Source organism: Emydura macquarii, unplaced genomic scaffold (genome assembly GCF_026122565.2).
Source record: "Emydura macquarii macquarii isolate MOO-44397 ecotype Brisbane River unplaced genomic scaffold, CSIRO-AGI_Emac_v2 contig_1386, whole genome shotgun sequence".
Classification (NCBI taxonomy): Eukaryota; Metazoa; Chordata; order Testudines; family Chelidae; genus Emydura; species Emydura macquarii.
The window spans coordinates 146,856-173,619 of record NW_027131523.1 but is presented as its reverse complement, the minus strand read 5'-3'; the positions used below and the strand labels follow the sequence as shown (position 1 = coordinate 173,619).

Genomic DNA, 26,764 nt, shown 5'->3' with positions numbered 1-26,764 from the left:
GAGCGGGAGGGCTGGGAGTCAGGACGCCTCTGTGTGAGGGTGGCCGAGCAGGTGCCAGCCTTTCCCGAGGCTTTAGGCCTCAGCTGAGCACTGACCAACTTGTTGCTGGAGACCCCGTCCAGCACTCCTGGGGGTTGGGATGGCTCAGCTGGGTGGGGGGCTGGTAAGACATGTGTCGATGTTATGCCAGGCGGCCGCCTGCCTTTATCTCACTTCCAATTTCTTCCTCCCCTGAGTTTTGGCTTCCGGGCTGTAAAAAATGTTTGCTCTGAAACTTTGACCCTGGTCTCCTGCCCACCACCCAGGCTCGGGAAACTGAGTCATCACGACACAAAGACGTTGCTAATTGCCCCGGCACACCCATGGAGAGGCTACGTGCCAACAGGCTCGTCCTCATCAGCCTGACTCCTGGAAGGAAATAAAAATCAGCTGAAGACAAGGCCGTTTTTCGCTGGCCAGGTCTACGCTACAGACTGGTATCCGTACAACAAGGTGTGAACAAGTCACACCCCTGAGCAATGTAGGTTCTGATCTAACCCCCAGAGGAGACAGTGCTATGTCAATGGGAGAGCTTCTCCTGTTGATATCACTACTGCCTCTTGGGGACATGGATGGATTACGCTAGGAGTAGTCAGCAGGAGGCCCATGGGCCAAATCCGGACTGCCAGAGGCTTTCCACCGGCATGTCCTACGATCTGGGCCTCGGAGCTTCAGCCCTGTGGGAGGTGCCGGGGCTTGGGAGCCATGGGCCAGGCAAGGGGCTGAGAGGATTCACGCCTGAGAAACCAGCTTGCAGAATAATAACCCAGGACAGAATGATGGGGGGTGGTTATACAGGGACCCCTTGCCCGGAGCAGAGACACGGCCCCTTTGGAGTGTGAAGCTGGGGCTGATTATATGGGGCCCACTTGCCCAGCGTGAAAATGCAGCCCTTCTGGGGTGGAACGTGGGAGCTGGTTACACAGGGACCCCTCACCCGGTGCTGGGATGTGGCTCCTCTTGGGTGGGGCGTGGAAGCTAGTAATACGGGGACCCCTCACCGACGCTAGGAATAGCTGCCCTGCCCTGGCCTCAGGATGCTGTTAATTCTGGTTTGTTTTTGCAGGGTCTCTCCTGAGGCATATCACACCACCACACAAGCTCCTGGCGCAGACCCCTTCTCACCCTCCATGAGATACAGAGCATTAACAGCAGGGACCATCCTCCCCATCCTCCCGCCCCATGGGTGGTCCCACTAGGGGGCAGAGGGGAGTTCAGGCTCCATGGTCCCTTCATGCTCGGTCCTGACGCCCCATTTGTGTCAGTCATGATGCAGACGGGCCTGACGGGGGACTGAGCTGAGACTGGCTGAGCTCATTTCACCTGGGGCTGGATGGGAGCCGGTGCCCCCTAGAAAGGGAAGGCCCCATGGCCCATTCCTTGCCACCCCCCCCCCACCAGACAGTCCCCTGCCAGCACCCCCTAGAGAAGAAGCAAATCACAGCGTGCACGTCGCTCCCTTTAAAATAAAGTTTCCCTTTTATTTCTCGTTCCGCTGGATCGAAGGCTCGTTAGTGGCCGAGGCGCTAATTGGGACGGCGGGAGGGGTCCTCCCCCCAAGCTCACGTCAGTCACCTCTCTCCTCTGCCTACAGGTTGCTCTACAGCCTGGGGGTCGTGGGCTGGCCCCCTGACGGCGGGGGTGGGGGGGGTTAGACGTTAATTGGGGCTGGGTCCCCAGGGCTGGCCGGGCCCCGTTGCTGCCGGGATCGTTCATCCATCTGTCCGTCTGTCTGTCCGCCGTTCTCTCATTCTTGCTCCCTGGCTCGCTCATTCCTTCGCTCTTCCATCTGTTCTCTCTCTCTCTCGTTCTTTCTTTCGTGTTTTTCGATGGGTGCCTCTTCAGTTGTTCTTTTTCACTCATTCCTCCTTTCGCTCTTTCTTTTCCCACGCTGTCTTTCGCTCGTTCATTCCTCCTTTAGCTCCTTTTCTAGCTTTTCAGCCTTTCTTTCCCGCGTTCTTTCGCTCTTTTTCCCACGCTTCATTCCTTCTCTCTCTCTCATTCATTCTTTCTTTCAGTTCAGTCAGACTTCTCGTTCTCTCATTCTTTCATTTGTTCTTTTCCCACTCACTCATTCACTCATTCATTCATTCATTCGTTCCTTTTTCCCCCTTTTGCTCTTTCTTTCTAGCCTTTCATTCTTTTCTCCTCCTTTCACTTTTTTTTGCTGTCTTCACTTTTTTCCTTCTTTCATTCTCTCTTCATTCTTTTTTTCCCCACTCATTCGTTCTCCTTAATGTTTTCTTTCCGCTCTTTTCGTTCATTCATTCATTCTCTTTAATTTCTCCATTCTTTCCCCTTTCACTTCATTCATTCATTCATATTCCCTTGTTCTTTCCTTCCCTTTCACTCTCCCTCCATTCAGCCGCCCGCACTCATTCTTCCACGGCTCTATTCATCCTTTCAGCCCTCTCATGCTCATTCTTCCACCCCTCCATTCGTTCTTTTGCCTTCCCCTGTTTCCCCCCCCAGGATTCTTATGGGGGAACCCTCCTCCTCCAGCCCCCCCTTCTCGGGGGCATGGTCCCCTGCTATCAAACCCAGACAGATGGAGGGACGGGTCAGGAGGAGGCAGCCCTGATGGGGGGGCAGCTCCGGTTTCTCTCCTCCCACCCCCCCGGTTGGTTCTGTTGGGCCCAGCCGCGCTCAGAGCAGGGGGGCAGGGCAGCCGGTCCATATGTTAGTCGGGGTGAGGGCCACGGGTCAGGTGCTAGGTCGGGAAGTCCATTCGGTATCGGGGGCCCGGTTCCTCTTGGCTGGCGCCGACGTAAGATGCCTGCATGCTGGGGGAGTACTGGGGGGAGAGAGATGGGGGTTAGATCTGCCCTTGCATGGGGGGGCGGGAGGGGACGATGTGACACTCCACACCCCAAAGTAGCCCTCTGGAGTCCCCATATTCCCCACGGGGACAGGATTGACATGTTGGGTACACAGGAGGCTGAGTGATGTATCACTGGAAAAATCTGGAGCGGCTGAGCGTGAACAGCCTGTTGGATTGTGTGCGCCACCCGCGTTGTCGTGTGTGTGTGTGTGTTACTGAAATGCAACAAGGAAGGGCCAGACAGGCGTTGATGGCTCATCAAGGAGAATGACCTCTCCCAGAGAGCACGGATGCAATGGGGGCCTGCCTGGCTGCTGGGGGGTGGCCTGACCCCCCCCCCACCTCACAGCAACCATCTGATTAGCAGCTGGAAGAAAGTATCAAAGAGGGACAGTGACTTGGTTTCTCCCCGCCACCGCCCTCCCTCCCCTCCCCATCTCAACACCTGGAAGATCATCTGGAAGATAAAGACTTTGAACCGGGGAGACTGGTCCCAGGCTGGACGCGAGCCCAGTCTGAGTATTGGGGAACTGGGAGCATCGGCGGGGCCGAGAGATGCTTGATTCGAATCTTAGCCTAGGCTGTTTAAAGTTAGAATTTCGAGTGCGTTTCTGTTTTCATTTCTTAGGTAACCCACTCTGATCCCTACGCCCGCTCCTTAGAACCACTTACGCCGCGTCTCCACTGACGCGTGTGCCGGCAAAATTTATGTCGCTCAGCGGGGTGTTTTTTTCTGAGCGAGAAAAGCTTTGCCGGCATGAGTGCCAGTATAGACGAGCCCTTAGAATCTGCCTCCTGTTTGATATTTCACCTACAACCGGGTGGTTTTGGTCAACGTGCTTGGGGAATCTCAGCCACAGCTGACAAGGGCCGGTGCCCGTCCCCTCGCCTTTTGTCAGAGTGGTGAACTAATTAACAAGCTTGCCCTGTCCCAGGCAGCCTTCAGCAGCGCAGGACGGGGTATGTCTGGGGTGCGAGGCTGGGGTGAGGGGCTGGCACCCCTCGCTTAGGGTCCCTGAGTGGCTCAGGGAGAATTCAGGCCATTTGGCTTCTTGTCACCGGCGCAACTTTGTGAGACACGAACCAGGCTGGAGAGTTAAGGAAGCACAGCAGACCTACAGTTCCAGGTTGCACCCCGGGGATCCTGTCAGGGACAATACTGCCCACTCCCCCGGGAGAGGGGGGTACAGGTCGGGGGGCGGACAGCAACTTACCGAGGGGGGCGGGGAGTGCCGGTCGAGGAGGGGCACGTTCTCATATCGACGATTGCCACTGAACAAACCGCTTTGATTCCTGCCGAGGAGAGCGAGATGGGCGCTAGCCGGGGGTGCGAATCCTGGCCCGCCCCTCCCCAAGAGCTGGGCCCCCGATCGAGGGGGTGTGTGACATCGCTCTACCCCCAGCCCCCCCAGAGTCTCTGCAGAGCCGTGCCAAGGGCTTGGATGGCGAATCTAGGGCTGCCCACTGGGGATTGCGGGGTGGGAACCGGGTCAGGCTGGATGTCTCGGTTGAATGTGGGGGGGCAGGAATCTGTTTAAGAGATGCCAGCCGGGATACTGGGCTAGATGGCCCGCAGGTCTGATCTGGCCTGAACAGGCCTGTCTCCCACTAGGTGGTATTGTTATAATTAACCCTTCGAGCTCACCCCAGGGGATCGGGGCAGAGTGCACCCCGGGCCCACTGATGGTTTGGGGCGGGGGTCCCTGGACTGTCCCCCCCATCCAGCAAGGCAGGACAGGGGGCAATATGGAGGAGGCCCCCGTCAGCACCAGGCCCAGCTCAGCTCTGGGGCACCTGACCCCCAAGTCCCAGAAAGGCTGGGGGTCCAGCTCCACTAAAGGGGCGAGCGGCTGAGACGGGGCTGTTCCAGGGCCAGGGGAAGCCGGGGGAAAGGACGGAGGGTGGAGGGAGATGAGGACGGACAGACGGAGAAGAAGGGATAGATGGAATGGAGGGAGGGGACGTGGAGGTGGATGGATGGATGGCGGGACAGGTGGAGGGTTGCAATGGGGATGGACAGATAGATGAGTGGGCGGACAGACGGAGAGACAGGTGCAGTGTGGACAGAGAAGCACAGTGGGCCCAGCTGGCTGGTGGGGCAGGGCAGACACAGGGGGGAGCACGGGACGGATGCTCAGCCCCCGCTGGTCCCCAGCTCAGCCCCTGGCCGCAATCCCGGCCCGTGGGGGGGGGGGTGGCTGGTGCCAGTGGAGGGCGGGGGGGGGGCGTACTCACATGTACTGTGAGACGGGGGCGTTGGAAATGGGCGGGGCCGAGAGGCGCAGGCTGGAGCGGGGCGGGGGGCTACGTGCCGGGGGGGGGAAGGGGTCGTCGTCCTCCGCGTCCTCGTATGCCGCGTCCCTGCCGGCCGGAGAGGGGGTTGGTGTGGAGAGGGCTGGTTGATGATACCCTCCTTGCGACTGGTCCTCGCCCCCAGAAGCCCCGCCCACAGCCATAACAAGCCCTGCCCCTACCCGGATGCCCCGCCCCCTGCCATGACTGGCTTCACCTGGCCCCACCCCCCCAGACATCCTGCCCCACCAAGACATGCCCAGCCCAGCCCCCACCAGATGCTCCTCCATGACTGGCCCCCTCACCCCCGGATGCCCTGCCCCCGCTGCCACTGTCCCTGTGTCCCCCCAAACTCTCTGACCCCACCCCCCTTACCCTGCTGCCCCACCCCCACCATGTCTGACCCCGCCCCCCAGACACCCCACCCCAGGCAGACGCCCCGCCCACCCAGACGCCCCGCCCCACCACATCCGCCCCGCCCCTGCCACAACCCCCCCCCCCCGACTCCCCTCACTTTAAGAGGCTCCACCCACTGCTCCAGACGCCCCATCCCCCCACTGCGAGCGGTCCCGCCCACCACAGGAAGCCCCACCCACTCCCCAGAGGTGCCCCGCCCCCATCCCCAGCTCCTCCCCACCCCCTGGCTGCCCCTCAGGCCACTGCTCCGAGGCCCCGCCCCCCCAGCGCCTGGCCCCGCCCACCTGCTGTGGAAGCTCTCCCAGGCGCGGGGCAGGCTGCAGACGGCCGTGGTGAAGGCGAAGGCCGAGAGGAGGGAGAAGAGCCCCAGGAAGAGCAGCCCCTCCATGCCGTCGTAGCAGAGCCCCTTGAGCGCGTCCACGTAGTCCTGGGGGAGAGACTGCGTCACCGGCCGCCGGGGGGAGGGGGTGGGGAGCCCTGCAAGAAGGGGGCCCGGCAGAGGGACGCTCCCACCCCCCGGGGGGCGGGGAGGGGCTGGTACCTTGTGAAGCCCCCTGCAGTTGAGCAGAGCGACCAGCTGGTGGAAGTTGCTCTCCGTGGTGTTCAGGGTGCCCTGCACAGAGCCCAGGTTCCTCTGGTGGAGAGAGGGAGAGGGATGGAACCCAGGCGTCCTGGCTCCCATCCCCCCCCCCCCCCGGATCTAACCACCAGCCCCCCAACCCCTCCCAGAACCGGGGATGGAACCCAGGCGTCCTGGCTCCCATCCCCCCCTGCTCCAACCACTAGACCCCACTCCCCTCCCCGAGCCGGGGATAGAGAACCCAGGCGTCCTGGCTCCCATCCCCCCCCGGCTCTAACCACTAGATCCCATTCCCCTCCCCGAGCCGGGGATAGAACCCAGGCGTCCTGGCTCCCATCCCCCCTCCCCCGGATCTAACCGCCAGCCCCCCAACCCCTCCCACAACCAGGGATAGAACCCAGGCGTCCTGGCTCCCATCCCCCCCGGCTCTAACCACTAGACCCCACTCCCCTCCCAGAACCGGGGATAGAACCCAGGCGTCCTGGCTCCCATCCCCCCCCCTCAACCACTAGCCTCCCCCTTCCCTCCCAGGGCCGGGGATAGAACCCAGGCGTCCTGGCTCCCAGCCCCAGCTCTAACCACTAGACTGCACTGACCTCTGCCGCAGGGAATTGTGGGATAGCTTCTCTCTCCAGGCCATGCAGCTGGGAGTGGATGCTGGAGAGCGCCCGTTGCGACGTGGTCAGCCTCTGCAGGGGAGGAGGGGGGGGGGGCGAGAGCAGGATTGTGGGGAGCAGATGGAAGTGGGGGTACAGGCCCTTGACCCCCCCACTCAGCCCCCAAGGTACAAGGGCAATTCAGGGAGCTCAGACTCCACAGCCCAGGCCTCTCTGCTGGCGGTGCTGGCGTGTCCCTCCCCCACCCCCCGACACAGGGCTGAGCCCTTGCCATCTCGATTCATGGGTGAGTCGTTGCGGGTCTCACCTGTTGGAAGGGGTTCGGGACGTCCTGGCTGCAGGTGAGATAGTACAGGATGATTTCTGCCCGGAGGGGGAGGGAAGGAAGAGGTTATTCATGTTTCCATCCAGCCTGGCGTCCCATCCGGACCAGACCCCAGGGCCCATCTAGCCCGGCGTCCGGCCTCGAGTGCCTACCTGGGCTGAGTTCTGTCTTGTCCTGGGTCATGTTCAGGACATAGCCATCCGGGTCAGAGCAGAAATCGCTGAGTCCCTGGTCGGGCAGGGGAGAGGGGGAAATGCCCAAGTTATTGTGACTGGTCCAGTACCAGGGGGTGGAGAAGAGACAAGGAACCAGCTAAGAGACAAGTCTGAACACATGGGGGATGCCCAGGGCTGGGCTCCCCCCGCAGGCTCTGCTGGTACCCCTCAATCCACCCCCCCCCACAGCCCCAGGAGGCAGCGATCTCCCGGAGAGGAGGGGGTTGAGCCCCAGTACCCCTCCCCGCAGCCCTGCACTCACCACCGCTGCTGCCGTCTCCAGCCCCATGGAGCCCCAGCTGAGGATGAGAACGAGGAAACTCATCACCGACATTCTGGAGGAGGGGGGGGAGAGAGACACTAGAATCAGCATCTGGGAAAGGCCCCACTCAGCCCCTCCCCTCCCCGAGCCAGGGAGAGAACCCAGGAGTCCTGGCTCCCAGCCCCCTGCTCTAACCACTGCACCGCACTCCCCTCTGATCCCCGCCACCCAGCTCCACTCCCAGGATGGGGGCTGTGATGAGGTGGGACCACGGGGCGCTCTGGGGGGGTGGTGAAGGGAAAATCGGGGGCTGTGGAGGGCTCAGGGTCCAGTGAGTGCAGGTTCCCCCACCCCCACCCCACCGGCATCCCCCCGACTCACACGACCACCAGCCACTTCATCTGCTTGGCCAGCCCCAGCAGGGTGAAGAGACAGATCACCAGGTCCAGCAGCAGCAGGAGGATGTAGGCCAGCCACCTGGGGGGGGAGAGGTGTGAGCCCAGCCCCCCTGGCTTCCCTGCCCCACACCAGTCACGTGTGAGCCGAGCCCCCCAGCTACCTCCACCGCCCCCACCAGCCACCTGGGGGGAATGAGGGGGGAGCCCAGCTCTCGGGACCCTGGCACCCCCATGATATCCGCCCCCCGACATCTCTCCCTGCCGCCCCCCCCCCCCCCGGTCTCACCTGTAGTCCTCCAGGAAGGCCAGGCCATGGGCCAGTTGGCTGGGGCTGCCCCCCAGCTCGCCCCAGACGGGGAGGCCCCCCAGGGTCTGGGCCACGGCCTCGGCCTGACGGCGGGTGTTGCGCACGACGGCCACCAGGTCGGTGCGGGGGGCCAGCGCCTCCTCCAGCCGCGTCAGGTCCCCCCCCACGGCTCCCGACAGCAGCCCCAGAGTCTGCCACACCTGGGGGGGGGGAAGAGGGGCACGGGTCAGAGGCCCCCCCCACCGACACGCGTGTGCTGCCATGACGCCTGCCCCCCCCTCGTGGGCCGCTGACACGCCTCCCCCCCCACGTGCGGGCTGCCCTCACGCCACGGTCACGCCTCCCCCACGTGGGATCCCCCCCCCCAAGTTCACCATCAGGCCCCCCACGCGTGTGCACCAGGCCAGTCCCACCGCCGTTCCTCCCCCACACACGGCCAGCGGGCTGTGCCCCCCACACGCGTGCCCCACACACGTGGCCCCCCCCCAGGCTCACGTCTCGCACACCCGTTCACCCTGGGTCGTCCCGCCCCCGCGCTCACGTGTTACCACAGGCCCACTCACTCACCTCCCGCCCCATTGGTGCGGTGCCCCCCCCCCACACGTACTGGGGGACATGGCCCAGGGCGGGGGGGCCCCCTTGGTCAGCGTGGCACGGGGTAGAGGGGGTCTCTGGCAGGTTTGGGGGCAGTGGGGAGTGGGGGACGTCTGCGCCGTGCAGCGTGCGGGCTGACGTTGGGGGGGGGGTCCAGGGGTGCAGTGGGGAGGGGTGGGGGGGGACTCACCAGCACGTCGGTGGCCCTCAGCGTGAGGTTGGCGTTGAGCAGCGCGGCCGTGGCCTGCCCCACCCCATCGTTGGTCTCGCTGTTCCCGTAGAAGCCGATGCCGATTCCTGCACTGGGGGGACGACACAAGGGGGTGTCAGCATCTGGCGGGGGGGGGAGTCCTGGACCCGCAGCCCCATCCCACAGGAGATCCAGCCCCCCTAGGGCATCCCACCCCAGCCCCCAGGGAATACAAGTGGGGTAGGGAGGGTTACCCCGGCCCTTGGGGGTATAGAGAGGCTCCAGGGGTCCCCCCGGGTCCCACGATCCCCAGTGGGGGAGGGTTCAGCTGCTGGGGGGGGAGAGAAGGGGACATAGGCTGAGGGTGGGGGGGGCTGGACAGGAGGGGATGATGGATAAAGACCCATAAGCTTCTTAGCATAGCAAAGTGGGGGGGGGATGGTGTGGGGGGGGCAACTGAGGGGGGACCTGGGCCCAGCCACCCTGATAGTCCCCCCCCCCCGCATCACACCCACTGGCCCATCCAGTTGTCACTGCGTCTCCCCCTCCCCCGGAAGCCGCTGGCTTCTGACAGCCAGACCTGCCCCCCCACACATTGTGCCCCCCCCAAGCAGGATGCTGAGGGGATAATTACAGCCCAGTGGGTGACAAGACAGACGGCCAGGCATCGGAGACACGCCCGCATCTCCGGGGAAGCAGCTGCTGATCAGCCCCCCCCCATACCACCCCATCCCCCTCCCCTTTATAGCCCCCCATCCCCACCCCCTCTTACCCCTCTGTCCCCCTCATACGCCTCTGTTCCCCCCTTGAAGCCCTCCCTCCACCCCCCCACCCCCTCATCCCTCCCTCCCTCCCCCGCATCCCCACTGAACCCCGCCCTCCCACCCCCCTTCCATCTTTCTGTGACTGAAGCCGGCTGACTCCCCAAATCCCACTGCCATGGCAACCGCCCCCTCCCCGTGAGGGAGGCAGCCCCATTGTCATGCTAATGAGGCCCCTTCCTTGGAGGGCAGGAGTGATGTGGGGGGGGGGGGGGGGGCTGCCTGCCAGTCTCTTTCCCCATCACCGAGCCCAGGAGTCCTGGCTCCCAGCCCCACCCCCCCTGCTCTAACCACTAGTCCCCACTCCCCTCCAGAGCCAGCTGCCTGTCAGGAGCTCTGGGGTTTGGTCCCTCCCCGGCTGCCGGCTCTGAGCCGGGTTGCTCTGGAGTCGGCCTGGGTCTGCGCCCAGGGGAATTGGGCTCTCCCCCCTCCCCCCCCCGGCTGCCCTCTCCCCTCCCCAGTCCCCACACACAGAGGGGCCCATTGTCCACTCTCTGAATGGCCCCGGGCCGGGCTCTCAATGGGGCCCTTCTCCCCCAGCCCGCTTGGTTCTCAGGGAGGCTGCGAGCGACCCCAAGCGACCCCGGCGAGGGGAGGGGGCGGGCGAGGGAAGGGGGGGTGAAGAGGGGCGGGTCACCCACTGCTGGGATGTGGACAGGCGGGAGGGGAAGGGACCCATTTACCCCAGCCTGGAGAATGGAGAGTTTGATTAAATTAACCCGGGGGGCTGGGAGCCAGGACTCCTGGGTTCTATCCCTGGCTCTGGGCGGGGAGTGTGGTCTAGTGGTTAGAGCAGGGGACTGCTGGCTTCTCGCCCCAGCTCTGATGCAGGGGGGTGGGGAGGGGAACTGCAGTTTTCAACCCGTGAACCTGGCTTTCTGCTCGACTGCGAGGCTGGGAAGTCCCCCCGCCTCCCCCCCCCGTGGCAGTGAAGTTGGGGGGGGGGGCAGACAAAAGAGACAAAGGCGCCTGGGGACCCGGGAGGGGGCCGGGGCCAGAGAGAAAAGGGACACGGCTCCCGGGAACAAGTGTCTCTTTGTGGGAGCTGGCGGGGAGGGGGGGGCGCCGACAGCCAGTGCCAGATAAAAGCCGGGACAATGGGGAGCCTGGCGGGCCCAGAGGCGGCTGCTGGGGGAGGGGAGGACAGAGAACAAGAAGGGGGTGGGGGGGAGAGTGTGTCTGTGTGGGGGGAGGGCACAGATGCCAACCCCGACAGCTCCTCTGTGGGGCCAGGGGCCTTTCCCCTCTAGGGGGCACCGGCTCTGATCCGGCTCCTGGCTGGAACCATCCATGAAGCGAGTTTGCGGGGGTCTCAGCCTACATTCCCCAGCCCCCTCTACCACTCTCCCCTCGGTCCCCAGGAACACACACAGGAGTGGGGCTCTGACCTCCAGCCCCCTCCTCCCCCCCCGCCGCCCCGGGGTCCCTACCAGCAAATCACAACGGCAGCCACGCAGCTCCAGGTGACGCAGCAGAACCGCTGCGTCTTGGACTCGTCCTCGTCCTCCGGGCCGCAGCAGCAGAACCGGATCAGGTAGACGCAGATCAGAACCAGGCTGACGGCCAGGCAGAGCCCGGCGGCGCTGGCCAGGAGCAGCAGGGCCTGGGGGGACGGATGGACGGACACAGATCAGCCGACAGACGGGCCCCCCCCCACTCAGCTTGGAAGGGGAATGGGGGTCTAGTGATTACAGCCGGGGTGGGCTGGGACCCAGGACTCCTGGGTTCTCTCCCCAGCTCTGGGAGGGAAGTGGGGTCTAGTGCTTAGAACGGGGGGGGCTGGGAGCCAGGACTCCTGGGTTCTCTTCTATATTCCTGGGTCAGGGTAGTGGCTGGGGCACTCTGCGCTGTGGCTATTCCCTGCCCCCTAAGGCCCGTGGGGTGGATCCAAGTGTGGCCAGCCCCGTGGCTTTTCTCCCAGCCAGCACCAATCTCTCCCCCCCCACTCCAGCCCCCCCGGTCCCCCCACAGGCACCCGCCCAGCCCAGCAAATTACAGCTGCTCTCAGTTTGCTCCAGGCTTAGCCTCAAATCCACGCGGGCCGGGGCCCCCACCCCACAGCAGCTGGCAGCGTGCGGGGGTGGGGGGCAGGACAGGCGGGGGCAGCGAGTGGGGGGGGGGGGGGCGCTGAGAGACATTTCCCAGCCTGCCTCTGCCGGAGAGCGCCCGGGGTTTGCCACCAGTCAGAGAAACGCAGCTCGTCTGTCTGTCTGTCCATCCCTCCCCACACACCCCCCTGTCCGTCCATCCATCCATCCATCCCCCAGGCCTAGCTGGCTATCGAGGGGTGCGAAGGGAAGGGATGGATGGACGGACACGGAGGTATGTGTGTGTGTGTGGGGGGGGGGGGTGATGGACAGACAGACAGACAGAGGAGCATGTATGGGGATGGAAAAACCATCCAGTGTTATTAGCTTCAGCCTGGCAGCTGGCGGGGGGGCAGGCAGAGGCCCCATGGGGCTATGGCCCAGTCCCAGCCAGCGGTGGGGGATTTGGGGGCCCAGCCGGGAGCAGGAGCTGGTCGACCGTCCCCCCCATTAAACCTCACTAGGACCCAGGGGGCCGGAGGGACGAGAACGGAACTAAATCCGGGATCCCCCCTGCACCCCATTGCTGGGAGCCGTCAGACCCCCAGGCCAGCCCCTGACCTTCCCAGCTCAGACCCACGGGCCCAGCCAGGCCAGGGTCCCCTCCCAGAACAGCCCAAGGCAACTCTGTCTCCACGCGCCGCGGGACGTCCCTAGCGCACAGGGAGATGTGTGTGAAAGGGGACAGACAGAGGGCGTGTGGGGCTGGATGGCTAGAGGGTTGGAGGGGTGCGTGGGGGGGATGGAGGGGTGTGGGGGGGGGATGGGCGGGTGGGCGGGCGGTTGCACTGTGCACGTCTCGGAGGCAGAGGCACTGGCTCCGTCGCGCCAGGGGGCCCCCAGTGACCCAGATAGCAGCGAATCCAGAGCTCGGCTCATTATTCCGGCTGCCAAGGGCACCACCAAGAAATCTGGCTCCCGCCCCCCAGCCTGGCCCACTCCCTGCAGGGAGCCCGGCTGCTCCGGGGTCCTCGAGTGACCCCCAGCCCTCCCTCCTCCCCCCCCCCCCCGTGTAATTCGTCCAAAGCAAACCGGCCTCCAGTGAAAATCATCCGCAGCATCTAACCGGAATCGAAGCTGCCCTCAGTAAAACGGCTCCGCGGTTATGGGGACGCGCTCACCCGCCGGCCCGCTTCGATGGGCCTCACTTCCCCGGCGCGCCTCCGGGCAGGGCGCCTCTCTGCAGCACGTCCCACCCGCCCGCTGGATCTGAGAGTAGCTGCCCCCCACCCCCTCCAGCTATCCCCCACCTTCTCTCTGGCCACGTACGGCAGTTCTCTGGTCCATTCGGTGGCCTCTCGCTAGGTGATGAGTTTGTCAGAGCTCTGCCTTGTTCCTAGCAGCACGGGAACCATCCCCCCATCACACACTGGCTATAGTCGAGGCTGGGATCCCCCCTTCATACCTGGCACCCCCAACAGCCCCCCTCCCCTGCACACACACACACACACCCCCAACCAGAAGTTTCTGGGAGCTACAGAATCTGCCCCCCGTTATTAAAGCTCCCAGCTGAGACCCTTTGGTAAACCTGGTTCTGAGACCAGGCCCGGCCCCCTGCTGGTCCCTCGAGAAGGGAAGGGCAGTGAATGGATTCCCTGGAAAGGAAGGGGGGGCTCTGCGGCTGGCTGGCGGGGTGCGTGTGGGGATGGATGGATGGATAGACACAGGGGTGTGGATGGATGGATGGATGGATGGATGGACAGAGGGGTGTGTGGGGAGGGACGGACAGACAGGATTTAAGATCACAAACCAGTTGCCGCCCGCCCTGTTACACACCCGACTCCTGACACACGTTAATCCCCAGCTAATTTGCATTTGGTTTTAAAAAAAGCCGCATTTCTGATGTTTGCGTTTCCTAATCCCCCCCACGGGATTGGGGGCGGCTGGCGGGATTTGGCCTTAATCTGCCCAGAGCTAGATCTCCGGCTGGCGTGAATCGGCCAGCCCTCCTTCGCAGGCAATGGGGCCAGACCCCCAGCCAGGGGGACGGGTCAATGGCCGTCAGACTCACCGGGGCCAGACCCCCAGCTGTGGGGCGGGGGGAGGAGAGTCGATCAACCATCACTCCACTGGAGTCAAGGCCTATTTCCAATGGGCTGGGCAAACGGCCCCGCTGAGTCCTTAGGAACGAGCGACCCTGTTAATTTGCAGACGCGGCCATGCCCACGACACCCACAGAAACCAAACGGGGGCAGAGCCCTCCTTTCCCACCTCCCTTCGCTGAGCCGGGACAGCCTTCTTCTCACCACTGAGAGTCCTGGATCTTGACATCCGCCTGGGACCATCAGGGCCATCTAGCCTGACCGCCCACATGGCCCAGGCCACTGAATTTCCCACCCTTTCACGGAGCCCGGGAACTTAGGTCTGATTCAAGCACCTTCCACAAAGGCATCTGGTCCCGATCTGCTGATTGAGAGACGGAGTCCACCGCTGCCCGGGTGCCAATGGGTGATCCCCAGTCGCCGTTCAAAACCGGTGCCTTCTTTCCCTTCGGAAAGCGTCTGCCTTGAACTTCCAGCCGTTGGTTCCTCTTCTGCTGGTAGGTCAAAGCCCCTGGAGTAGCTGAGATTTCCTTCCCGGGAAGGTACTTCTCCCGCACAATCAAGTTACCTCTTGATCTTCTTTTTGATCAGCTCATTTGGTTTTTTTTTAATTCACACTCTTCACGTTCCCCGGGCCTCGGCTCCTTTGTTACTTTGGTTTGAGTCTGCGCACGGACACGCTGAATTCGCTATGAAAGCGTTGAGTTGGGTCAAAGTTTGGCTCCAGAAGCGGCCAAGGCAGACAATCAGAGATGCCCAGTCTACCCTGGGATGTCGCTTGTTATAGATCAGCATAATAATCAAACAATCCAGGTAGGACTTTCCCTACCAGAGGAAGGTCTGAGAAGCCCCCGGTTGCATCCTAATCTCATAGCTAAGAGTTTGGTTTAAGCCTGAAATCTGAGGTTTAATAGCCCACTGGTAGATCTCCAAGCACCTTTCAAAGGGCGTCAGGGTCAATATCCCCAGTGAGCTGAATACAGTCCTCCAGCAGAATACGGTCTCCTTAACCCCAGTCCAGGGCTCTCTCCATTAGGCTACGCTCCCTTTCCCGGACAGGACTAGCTAGAGAGGTGTAAGCACCTAGCATTCCTGTATCCACCAGACTAGCCCGGGAGAGCTGAAGTGAGACAACGCCCGTACGTGGACAAGTCTTCGATGATGGGTCTCCAGGCACGCTGAGAAGGTCTTTCGACTCTGTTGAGTTAATCTGATCATGCTAACGGGATGGAAGAAAACCTCCAGTAGATCAGACTCCAAGGAACGGAGAATCCACCTCATCCCTAGATGAGTTCTTGTGATGATTTATTATCCTCACTGGTAAAGTTTGCACCGTAGAGATTTCTAGTCCGGATTGATCTCACTTTAGTGTTTTTGGGACCCCATGTCCAGTTCTGGCCACCCACGGGCAAGGACGAGGAGCCCAGACTGGACCAGTTGCTAGGATGATCCAGAGAACAGACGATCCCTTTAACGAGAAAAAGAGTTTGGCGTCTTTAGCTTCCAATGGAGGCTGAGAGGGGATCTGGTGCTTCTGGGGGGCAAAGAGCAGGGAAATGGGGAACTGAAGCCGCAGGACAATGCTGGCTCAGGAACAAATGAATAAACTGAGCCTGGAAGAAAGTTTCTAACCATGGGAGGAGAGAGGTTCTGGAACAGCCTCAGTGGTTTGAAGACGGAGCTTTATACATTTCTGAACGGGACAATACGATGATGTGGCCAACGATCGCAGGGGCCCGCACCCTGTTATCTTCCAGCCCTGCAGCCTTTCAGATTTCTAGACCGTGAGCAAGTCCCACCCCTTGTCTGGGCCAAATCGAATGAGCGCCTCAAGTCTCTTTGCTTGTCTACATGGAGATGCCAGTCCGGAACAAGGTCGAATGTGCCATCGCTGTTCCAGAACGGCTCCCTCTGTGGGGACACCTTCGTATCACAATTCGAGAGGCCCATTTTCCGGTTCAGCTTGATCCAGATGCCCGGCTGGTGGCATCTCGCTCCCGCACTCAGAGCAAGTGCTTCTAACCAATAACCAGATTTGAGGCCAGAAGGCCTCGTCCCCCCCACAGCTTCCTCCGCGGCCTTCTGGGATCACCTGGGCTCCACTCACCTGCTGCGGCGCCTCCTCCTGGCTGCTCTGGGAATTACAGCGAGCCTACACGACAGAATTAAGTGGAGCTAAGTTACGTCGGCCCACGCCCCCCGCGGCGGTCGAATCGCTTTTGCACGTCCACGCTACACGCCTTGCGCTGGCAGGGCGCGGCCTCGCCGGGAGCGCTCGCACCGATTCACCTGCCGATGCAAGCGACGCGGCGTCCCCGCGGAGGCTGCATTGACTGAACCGTGCCGACTACTGCGCCGCCCCTCTCGCGGAGGTGGAGGGAAGTCGGTGCAGGGAGCGAGTCACGTTTTCGTTTAGAGGCTCTGCAGCGTAGACCAGGGCTCGACTCCTTCCAGGTCCAACACCCCCTTCCGTGGCTTGGGTGTGCGCATCACAGCCTCTCTCCCGGTTGGGGGTTTCTCAGGTCCCCGAATTCCCCTCACCTGTGGGTCTGTCCAGGTAACTGGTCCCTTCTTATCCTCATTCACCCTTTCCGGACTAGCGTGGGGTGGACACCCCATCCCAGGGGCATTTCAGGCCCTCCCACTGTGCCCGCTTGAGGCGCGCCACAATTTCGCCTCCCGGGGGCGGTAAGACGTGAGTTGACCACAGCTTTTTGCGCTCAAGGCAGGGGTGGCCGGGTGGGACCACGCGACCTGTGACCAGATGAGGGGGGGTGTTGAAGAGTCCTTCTAGGACTTCCACCGGGCCTCAGATTATTGCATTCAAGCTCTTCCGGTCCTTTTCCCCCACGTGGAATCCTAGAACTGCGGGGCCGGAAGGGACCTCGAGGGGTCATTCATTAGTCCGTCTCCCAGTAAATCTAGACCACCCCTGACCGGCGTGGGTCCCACCTGTTCTGAAAACCGAGGTGGGTTTTAGAGGCACATTGGCTCGGGCACCTCGCCCAGATGATTCAGAGGAAGGTGTAAGGGGTCCGCAGCTGCAGAGGCGAGAGAACCTGCGTCCACCCGGTTTTCATCCTCATCTCGTAGCTACGAGTTTGGCTGCAGCCTGAGGTTTAATCGCCCTGCTTGATCCTTGTTGAGAAGAACTCTGGATATTCTTGGTGCCCATCTAACCCTTCTACCCAGCTACGGTCCTGCCCCCTATACTACCTAGTGGCAATGAGTTCCACAGGCCAACGACGCCTTGCTGTTTAATTTCACGGGATGCCCCATGCTCATGTTCCCCCGGCCTTGGATCCTCCTCATGGCTCTTCCTGCAAGAGATCCGGGCGCAGCAGCTCCATTGTGGTGTGGTGTCGTCCCCTCTTTCTCTGCCCCTAGTTTGGGGGCTCCGTGCAGGAATCTCTTAGGCCCGGGATATGCAGGAGCTTAGAGACGGAGGAGCCCAATGTTCCCTGCCAATCTAGGCGTCTAGGAATCATTCCAGATGGGAGCGGACGTTAACACATAAAGCCGAAACGACGGGCCCTCCGGCGCGTGGGTCAAATTCTCCCCCCAGGAACATGGAGACCTGCTCTCGGGTGGAGATAGCGCCTCAGTCTCCCTGCAAGCCCCATTGAGAGGAGGTGACAGGTTCAGGGACCGAGGAATTAGGGGGTGGCTCAGAAATACCCAGGAAGGGATTTTGGGGGGCGAGGGGGCAGCACGTTCCTGTCATTATATATGTAGCTAAAGTCGCCGGCTCAGTGGTGGTGGTGTTTGAAACGGGGCTGAAAAGGTAGCTGGATGGAGGGGTGGGGACGGACGGACAGATAGACAGAGGGATAGAGGACGGATGGATAGACCGATAGGGGATGGATGGCGGGGTGAGCATGGGGACACGGAAGGGGGATGGGGTGAATATGAGGATGGCTGGCTAGAGAGGAGTGCATGAGGACAGACAGCTCTGGGGATAGATGGACAGACAGATGCCCACACACGCCCCCCCGTAGGGGAGACGCTTCGGACACTTAGGTTTGAAGTGGGCTCGGACCGCCCCAGCCGCCCCAGCACACGACACAGGTGGCTCCCAGGACAAGGAGAGATTCACCCTCCACCCCCCCGGGCCCCGCTGCCCAGCCAGACCCCAGAGGTGCCCCCCCCCCCAGGCTTGCTCTCTGCCCCCTTCTCGGCTCTCTTACCTCCTCTGCCCTCCCATCCGTCCGGCCGTCCGTGGGTCCCTCACTCACTAATCACGCTCCCTTTCCTTTCTCCTTCCCTCTCTTTGCCCCCATCGCTCCGGTCTGTCCGCTTCTGTCCGTCCTTCTCCTCTTTCTATCCATCCCTGTCCCTCCGACACCCGCGCTCTCCCCCTCTATCCATCTCGCTCCCTCCATCTCTCTTTTTCTCCATCCCTCCCTTTTTGCTTTCTCTCCATCTCTCCCCCGCCCTTTCATCCGCCTTCTGCCTGCCCCCCCCCCGGCCCGGCGCCCCCCTCACCTGCTGGTACTCCCCGTCCTGGGGTGCAAAGTTGCTCTCCACCACCTCGAACTGGAAATTGGTGCGGGGCACCTGGTGGAGCAAGTAGACCCACCACGACGCCCGGTACCCCTGGGGTGTCCCCATGGCACCGGCCCCTGCCTGCCCTGGGGGCTCGCTTCACGGGGTGGGGAGGGGGGGGACGCTCTCCCCGGACGCCTGGGTCCCCCTGGCTCACCGCCTCGGGCCGCCCATGGCGCTGGGGGTCGGGGTGGGCGCAGGGGCGCCTGGCGGGCAGAGAGATGGAGGACGAGTGAGCGAGCGGAGGTGGGGGGGGGGGGGGGGAATATTATGCAGCTGGGGAGATTGGGGAGGGGGGGCTATGTGAGAGGGGCAGCGCCACCTGGTGGTGACATCAAGGAACTTCCCAGCTATTCATTTACACACACACACCCCCACACACATCCTTAGGGGACCCCCTTTAAATTAACCCTTCGCTCCCCAGCCCATAGGGGATACAGCGCCACCTGGTGGTGACATCAAGGAACTTCCCAGCTATTCGTTCACCCCCCTCCCTCCCCTACACACACACACATCCTTAGGGGACCCCCTTTAAATTAACCCTTCGCTCCCCAACCCATAGGGGATGCAGCATCGCCTGGTGGTGACATCCGGGAACGTCCCAGCTAGTAATTAAATCAGCCCACGGGGGAATGCTTTAAATTAACCCTTCACGACCCAGCTCATTAGAAGCAGGTATGGGGAAGGGGAGAGCGCCCCCCCAGTGGTGGCCTGATATAATTTCCCAGCTGTTTGGTCTGCCCCCACACAAGGACCCTTTGGATTAACCCTTCACTGCCTCACCAGTGTGGGCAGCCCTGTCTCCCAGCTAGTCACGAACTTCCCCATGCTCCTTCTTATAATTTATTACTGATATTTGCCTTGCATCAGCTGCTAGCCATGCAGGGTTGCACTGCGCTAGGTGCTGTACAGACACAGGCCGAAAAAACAGTGGCTGCCCCGAGGAGCTTGCGATCTGTGTATAAGAGAAAAGACGGCTGGTGGAGACAGCCCGACCGACCGACCGACCGGAGAATCACAAAGAAACAGGCTGATCCGCTCGGGCAGCAGCAGTGCCAGCAAATCAGCTGCCCTCATCACTGTCGGCATTCATGAAAGCACCGTGGCAAAAGGGCATTTTTGGAGGCCTGGGATTCGCTAAGTCCTTGGCCTTATGTGACATCTTGTAGCAGTGAGTTCCACCGGCCAATCACATGTCATGGGAAAAATATTTCCTTGGGTCAGTTTTTAATTCGCCCCCCCCCCCGAATCCCAGCACCCACTAGTCCCCACTTTCCTTCCAGGGATGGGGATAGAACCCAGGAGTCCTAGCTCCCAGGCCCCCCACTCTAATCACTAGACCCACTGCCTTCCCACAGCCCCTTGGCCCTAGGGGAGGAGGTCCTGGCATTGTCCGAGTTGCAGTAGGCGTCTGAAAGGGGAACCCCACTAGTCCTGTGTGCCACTCACAAGGGCCATGGGCCACCGCAGGAGAGGATGTGGTTTGCGGGGTGTTGCAGGGAGCTGGGTAGATTTGTCCTGGAAATTAGCCGGGGGGAGGGGGAGGGGGAGGGAAGACGAGGCAGGACTGTCTGCTGGAGTCCCTTGGCGCAGTTCCTCATTCGGGGCTGAGTAGAGCTGGGCACCAAGGCGTTGGTGGCAGCGGTGTCTGCTCTCACCATCCTCTTCCTCGGGGAGTGCGCCGGTGGAGGATGTGAGGCCAGGGCGTGTGCCCATTGGAGCGGGGGCGGAGAGAACCCTGGACAGTCAGGGGAAAAATGGACTCATTTCCTCTGAGATTTGGTCCCTAACACGCTGCCTCCTTTCCAGGCCACTGGAGTATCTGAGGGGCAGTGGGGGCTGGGGCATGTTACCATTAAGGAAGGCAAGGGGAAGGGGAAAAAGAAGAGCTGAGCCCTGAACCTTCCGCCCAAAACTCAAATCAACCCCCTGGATTGACCCTGAGATCAGAATTCAGGGCCCTGCCCCCATTGCATTCTGGGGTGACTCTGGATTGACATCCGGGACCTGAGTTCAGAACCCAGCCCTGCCCTCATGCAGTCGGGTGATTCCAGATTGACCCTGGGGTGGATAAAATCAGAACCCAGCATTGCCTTCATTGCACTCTGGAGTGACTCCGGATTGACCCCAGGGGGCTGAGATAAGAATCTGAAGTGCCCTGGGCAGGTCTGAAATGTCCTGGTCACCCTGCTGGGTATTTCCCAGGGGCTGCGAGGATGGGGTGGTTTATGGGCAGTGTACTGTAGTGCAGTGTAGGGGGGGGCCCAAAACTGGACACGATACTCCAAACGCGGCCTCCCCAGTGCCGAATAGAGGGGAATGATCACTTCCCTTGATCGGCTCCTCCTAATGCAGCCCAATATGCCATTAGCCTTCTTGGCACCCAGGGCACACTGCTGACTCCTATCCAGCTTCTTATCCACTGTCACCCCCAGGTCCTTTTCTGCAGAACTGCTGCCCAGCTCGTCGGTCCCCAGTCTGTAGCTGTGCATGGGATTCTTCCATCCTAAGTGCAGGACTCTGCACTTGTCCTTGTTGAACCTCATCAGATTTCTTTTGGCCCAATCCTCCAGTTTGTTTAGGTCACTCTGTATCCTATCCCTACCTTGCAGGGTATCTACCACTCCCCCAGCTTAGTGTCATCCGCAAACTTGCTGAGGGTGCAATCTACCCCATCCTCCAGATCATTGATGAAGATGTTGAACAACACATGGTCTCTCAGATACTCACCCCTCCAACACACAGCACAGCACAGCACAGCTCCCCTTGAACAGCTCTCACCTGGGCTGGTCTCAGACAGTTCCCAAGCAAACTCCCTCTGTTTGCCTGGCCTCTGTTCACAGCTGAGTTGGTTCACAACTGGCTGCTTCTTATAAGGCTGCCGGCTGGAAGCAGTTTGCCCCCCCACAAGCCTCACTCTCCAATCAACCACTCAAGGTCCACCTGGAACAAAGCACGCCCAGTTCACACAATCACACACACAGTCAACTGTCAAAGCGTTCCTGTAACGTGCACCAGCCAAACACATGGCCTCTCGGATACTCACCCACTCACACAACACAGCTCCCCTCCAGTAGCCCTCACCTGGGCTGGGCTCGGAGAGTTCCCAGGCAAACTCCCTCGGTTTGCTGCTCCTCTGTTCCCCATCCCCAGGAGCTGTGCAGACGAGTCTGATGCAGATGCCTTGTTTTATTGTATACATGAGACAGAGGTAGAGAGAGATTTTCCCTTTACTGTTACGCTAACGGCCCGGCACCGTTTAGTGGGGAATAAGCGACTCCAGCGTGTTAGTTTCTTGAAGTGAATTCTTTCCTGATACCTGTACTATAGACCCTAAACACATCTTGCTGAATTCTCTCTGGGTGTGTGAGTGAGGGATGTACGAGCAGGGCATAAAAAGCCCCAACCTAAACCTGACAGCAGAACGGGGAGCAAAGATGCAGAGTGCCAGCCGGACCCTGAAGGCCGGAGAAAGCACATCAAAGACCCTACAGTGCAAATAACCGACCCTAGAATATGGAAGGAGCCACAGCAAAGTGGAGAAATCAGAGAATAGCCGTGCGTACCCGCAATGAACCTGGAGCCAGCGTGACCCCGTGAAGCCCGGAGAGCCAGCAAGTGTAAACGACGGGGTGAAACTTTGGGTCTCGTTCTGCAATTGTCATCTGGGGCATCGGATTCACGACCGACCATGGCCCGGCTCCCTCCTCACGCCCAGTCTGGCTGGAGCAACGCATACAAGGGCTGGTGATTCCATCACACCAGCCTGCAGAACGGCTCGGGCAGGAATGCGGGCGTGAAGGTGCCGGCTGGGCGATATTCTCACATGTACAATAAACGCGGCATGTTGCCTTGTCCCCCCTGAATAAGATCCTGCTCGTCTTTGCTTTTACAAGTATAACAGCTGGGAGGAAACGGGGTCGGACTCAAACAACAGCCGTGGTGACGCCAGCCCCAGCCCGGCCCCGCTCGCTCCTTGGCCCCCCCCCAAGAATGGTCACTGGCATCTGGGTGCCGTCGGGGAGACGCCCGAACCTGGGGGATTTTCCCAGCAACCGGGGTCAGGGCGTTGCCGGAATAAACCCCTCATTGGGGGTGTCAAGGAGGGGGTTTGAGTGGGGAGGGGCTGGGATGGGGGGCAGGAATCTTAGGGCAGACAGGCTCCCCCCACAAGGTCAGAGCCGGGCGGCAGGATTATTGGGGGGTGTTAGGAGCAAGGGGGGAGCTGGCGCCCCTCAGTGCCCCCTGGGCTGCCATTTCTACCCCCAGCAGCCTCCCCGCTCGCTGCCCCCTCCTCAGCCCCTCAGCCTCAGGGTCCACCATTTTCTTTTCTTTCCCCTCAGACTCCCACCCCCCAACCCCACATTCCCTGTCCCATGTCGACAGTCCATGGGGGCAGGGTTGTTCCCCCCCAAGGCCGAGGTGTCGGCCATCTTGGCCAGGGGGCAGCATGGCCGCCCGGCGAGGGCTGCAGGGGGCAAAGGGCGGCCATGTTGAGTGAGAGCTGCCAGGGGCTTCCTTCCCTGGGACAGCAATGGGCGATGGCGGCCACGGCTGGTGGGGGGCTGTGAGGGGAGACAGGCCAGGGGGAGGGAGAAGAGGCCAGGGGCCTGGGAGGGGACATAGGGGGGCAGAATGGAGGAGGGGCCGAGCGTGTGTCAGGGGACTGGGAGTAGAAAGTGGGGGGGCAACATAGGCCAAAGGGGGCAGCAAGCTGGAAGATTAGTGGGGGGGGGGGACAGCTGGGGGGCTGGGAATGACCCTGCTTCAGAGTGAATCTGCTGCTCGTCTCGGGGAGCAGCAGGGTGGGGCCCTTGGGACGAGGGGCAGATTGAAGGAGGCTCCTTGGGGCCGTTTGGCCGGGCAGCTGAAGCACTTTTAATGCAGCCCTGGCCCGGCCCTGAGGGGCGATACCGTGACGGTTACACCAGGAGTCCTGGCGTCCAGCTCCCCCCCACACCTCTAACCACTAGTCCCCACTCCCCTGCCAGAGCCCAGAACAGAGTCAAATCTTCCTGGGCCCCAGATTTCTACTCTGTCCTCTAGCCAATGGCTGGAGAAACAGAGCCTGTGTCACATCCTTCTCTAGTGGCCTGGCCACATAACCACTAACCGGGTCCCTGCGGGGGCACTAGAAGGTCCCTGGTTCTTTCCCAGCCGGTGACTCATTAGGGGCACAGGATGGAGTTTCTCTTTCTCCCGTTTTCTTCTGAATCTAGTTTATTCAATTCACGCGCTGAGAAAAGACCCTTCGCACCAGGCGTTACAGCGTCCCCTCTCAGCACTGGCACAAGGGGCAGCAAACCCGGCGTTCCCCATTACGCCCACTCCTCTCATGCTGCCACAGCTCGTGTCGCAGTTTTGCAGGCTGAGAGGGAAAGCTGCACCATCAAATCCTCCAGAACCAGGAAATCCCACAGTTAAGGTTTCCCAAACACCCTTTACTCTGCCCCTTGTACATGTGCATTAGGACACCATTCTGTAATTGCATGATCAGGTATTAATTTTACCTACGTAAGTCATTAGCTGGTTTTCAACCCAGAATGGAATAAGGGGAAGGGGGGGATCTGCATGGAAACAGTGGTCAGTCAAAGATTGAAGACCAGATCCTGTGATCTCCTGGCTCCCAGCCTGGTGCACCTTCCCCAAGGATGCAGGGTACATTTAGGGTACCCCTTCCCACAGAGACAAGGACAGGCTGCGAGCTACATGACACTTGTCCAGGCTGACGGTCCCATGGTTTCCTGGGCGTTGCAGGGATGTCTGCTTATTTTGGCTCCAATAAATTTGGCCGGCAGATTAGAGACGACATGTGAAGGGTGCAGGAAGAGATGAGACATCGCCAGCTTCCTGTAGGTGCAGCCACCAGCTGAGTTCCTCATTCGGGGCTGGGTGGAGCGGGGCATCGGGGTCTTGGTGGCAGCGCAGAGGGGCCCCTCGCTGCCCCATCATGGCATCTGCACTCACCATCCTCTTCCTCGGTGAGTATCAGAGACAGCCAGGGAGTGTGTCTGTGGGGGGATCTGAGACCAGGGTGTGTGTCCGTGGGGGGATCTGAGCCCAAGGCGCAGGGTCCAGTTGCTCTGAGATATGGTTTCTAATGAGTTGATTCCTTTCCAGGCTGCTGGCTGGCTGGATGGAGCGGAGTGTCGGGGCGTGAGTATCTCTGGGGCTGGGGAAAGCTTAGGGTTAAGGATGGGGGGTGGGGAGGAGGAGGGGAAAAGAGGAGCTGAGCCCTGAACCTTCACCCCAAAACTCAGTTGAACCTCCTTGGACTGACCCCGGTGGGGCTGAGGTCAGAACCCAGCGCTGCCCCCCTTGCAGTCAGGTGTGACTCCGGATTAACCTGGGGAGCTGAGATCCAAAACCTGCCCTGCCCCTGTTGCAGTTGGGGGTGACTCTGGATTGACTCCGAGGGGGCTGAGGTCACAAGCCAGCCCATGGGTTTCCTGTAGATGTCCTGAGGTGTCCGTCAGCCCTGGGGTGTCCCCGGGGCTGTGAGCGAAGGGCGGGTTCCAGACACATGGGGAGGGGTTTGTGTCTCCCCAGCTCACTCCTGTTCGTGTGTGAACGCAGACTTTTGGCCCAGCCCCTCCATCTCTGTCAGCCCCAGAGGGGTGATCGCCCCGGGGGAAGTCGTCACCATTCGCTGTCGGTGTTGGTGCTGGAGGCTATTTCTGTATAAAGATGGAAACCAAATCCAGGAGCTGAATGTTGATGGGGGCGAGGGTGAATTCACCATCCCCAGCGCCCGACGGGAAGACGGAGGGGTCTACAGCTGCCAATCTCCGCATGGATGCTGTTCTCCTGGTGGGAAGCCAGCGATTCTGTGAAGATCACGGTTGCAGGTGAGGGGCCCGGCTCTGTGTGTGTCCGCGCTGATGGGACCCCCAGAGCCAGCCTCTGCCTGGAGTCCTGGGCCCAGCAGAGGGGATGCCCGGCCAGGGAGCCAGAGCACAGCAGCTACCTGGCTGCGGTGTATTCATCTGTGGGGGGGGTGCAGGCGGGAGGAGGGAAGGATACTGGCTACATGGACCCATGGGTCTAACCCCATGGGGCAGGGATGGGGAGGAGAGGCACGAGGCTGGGGGGCCCGGTTAGTAGATAGAGGGGTGCAGAGGGGTGCTCTGGATTTTAGGCCCTGGGGAAGTTTCAGGCGTAGCTCCCAGGAATCTCGGAGGGATTCCTCTGGCTGGGTTTTCTCCCCGTCTCTGCCCGGCGAGGACGGGGCGCAGTGACCGTGCCGGGGTCCGTCTCACGGCCCGTCTCCTTCTCACCGCAGAGACCTACTACCCCAAACCTTCCATCTCGCTGAGCCCCAGCGGGCGGGTCGGCCTGGGGGGAGCCGTGACTGTCCGGTGTCAGGCTCCGCAGCGGAACAGGAGGTTCCTTCTGTACAAAGCTGGAAAGCCGACGGCGGTGCAGAGTGTGGAGCCAGCCGGGGACCTGGCTCAGTTTCCCATCCGCAATGTGGGGCGAGAGGACGCAGGGAACTACAGCTGCTATTATCGGACCAAATGGGACCCGCCCGTCTGGTCCAAGCCCAGCGGCTCCGTGGAGCTGACGGTATCAGGTGAGGGGCCCGGCTCAGTGTCTCCACTCCCAGTCGGACCCTCCATGGGTCTCGGCCCCAATGGGATGCTCAGAGCCAGCCTCTGCCCAGCAGAGGGGATGAGCGGCTGGGAAGCGGGGACGGAGTCACTGGGGGCTCCCAGCCGGGAGGAGGAACAGTGCTGGAAATTCAGGGGCCGAGGGAGGCGGGACCCCTGCCCCCAGGGGGAGCTGCAGAGCTGGGGGGGCCTATCCCAGCGGGAAGCTCCCCCATGCTGAGCCCGCTTTGTGGATGCAGGGAGGAGTCAGGGCTGCTGAGCCGGCACCGTGCCCCAGCCCGGGAATGCCTCCCCTGGCGGGCAGTGTAATGCCCCACCTGGGCTGGGGGCTGCGGGGTGTAAAGAGGAGCAGGACTGCACAGGTTGGCTGCTCAGACGCAGCCTGGAAACAGCGGCCGTGGGGAGAACCCCAAGGATTCCCAGGCGGCTGAAGGGGGGTGAGCTCAGCCCAGGATAGTAATTTTTTTTTTGTGGGGAGAGAGAAAAAACAGTGGGGAGAGCAGGCACCAGCCCCCGCCCACACCCCCGGGAGTGCTCCCGGCTGAAACGGCTGGTAGTTTGTAGAGAGGCTGCCCAGCGCTGGGAAAGAGCCACCCATAGCC

The 26,764-nt window shown here is 61.5% G+C and overlaps 1 protein-coding gene across 1 annotated transcript; it reads right to left on the bottom strand.

Annotated features, from left to right (window-relative positions):
• Positions 1 to 1,495: 1,495 nt before the first annotated feature.
• On the bottom strand, positions 1,496 to 18,797 carry TTYH1 (tweety family member 1). Its single transcript, XM_067552055.1, has 14 exons — positions 18,493 to 18,797; positions 11,309 to 11,481; positions 9,058 to 9,169; positions 8,253 to 8,473; positions 7,950 to 8,045; positions 7,569 to 7,641; positions 7,244 to 7,319; positions 7,074 to 7,129; positions 6,746 to 6,838; positions 6,111 to 6,203; positions 5,854 to 5,996; positions 5,096 to 5,221; positions 4,075 to 4,153; positions 1,496 to 2,833 (listed from the first exon to the last, which is right to left on the bottom strand). Exons 1-14 carry the CDS (start codon positions 18,616 to 18,618, stop codon positions 2,750 to 2,752), a joined length of 1,551 nt encoding a protein of 516 aa, XP_067408156.1. The 5' UTR covers positions 18,619 to 18,797; the 3' UTR covers positions 1,496 to 2,749.
• Between the last annotated feature and the right edge of the window lie 7,967 nt (positions 18,798 to 26,764).

Bases quoted from the DNA above. Each gene is read 5' to 3' on its own strand.
- TTYH1 (XM_067552055.1), bottom strand. From the start codon at position 18,618: ATGGGGACACCCCAGGGGTACCGGGCGTCGTGGTGGGTCTACTTGCTC. The intron at 7,320-7,568 runs GTGAGTGCAGGG...CTGCCCGACCAG, and splicing joins TGGAGACGGCAGCAGCGGTG to GGACTCAGCGATTTCTGCTC. The intron at 5,997-6,110 runs GTACCAGCCCCT...TCTCTCCCCCAG, and splicing joins ACTGCAGGGGGCTTCACAAG to GACTACGTGGACGCGCTCAA.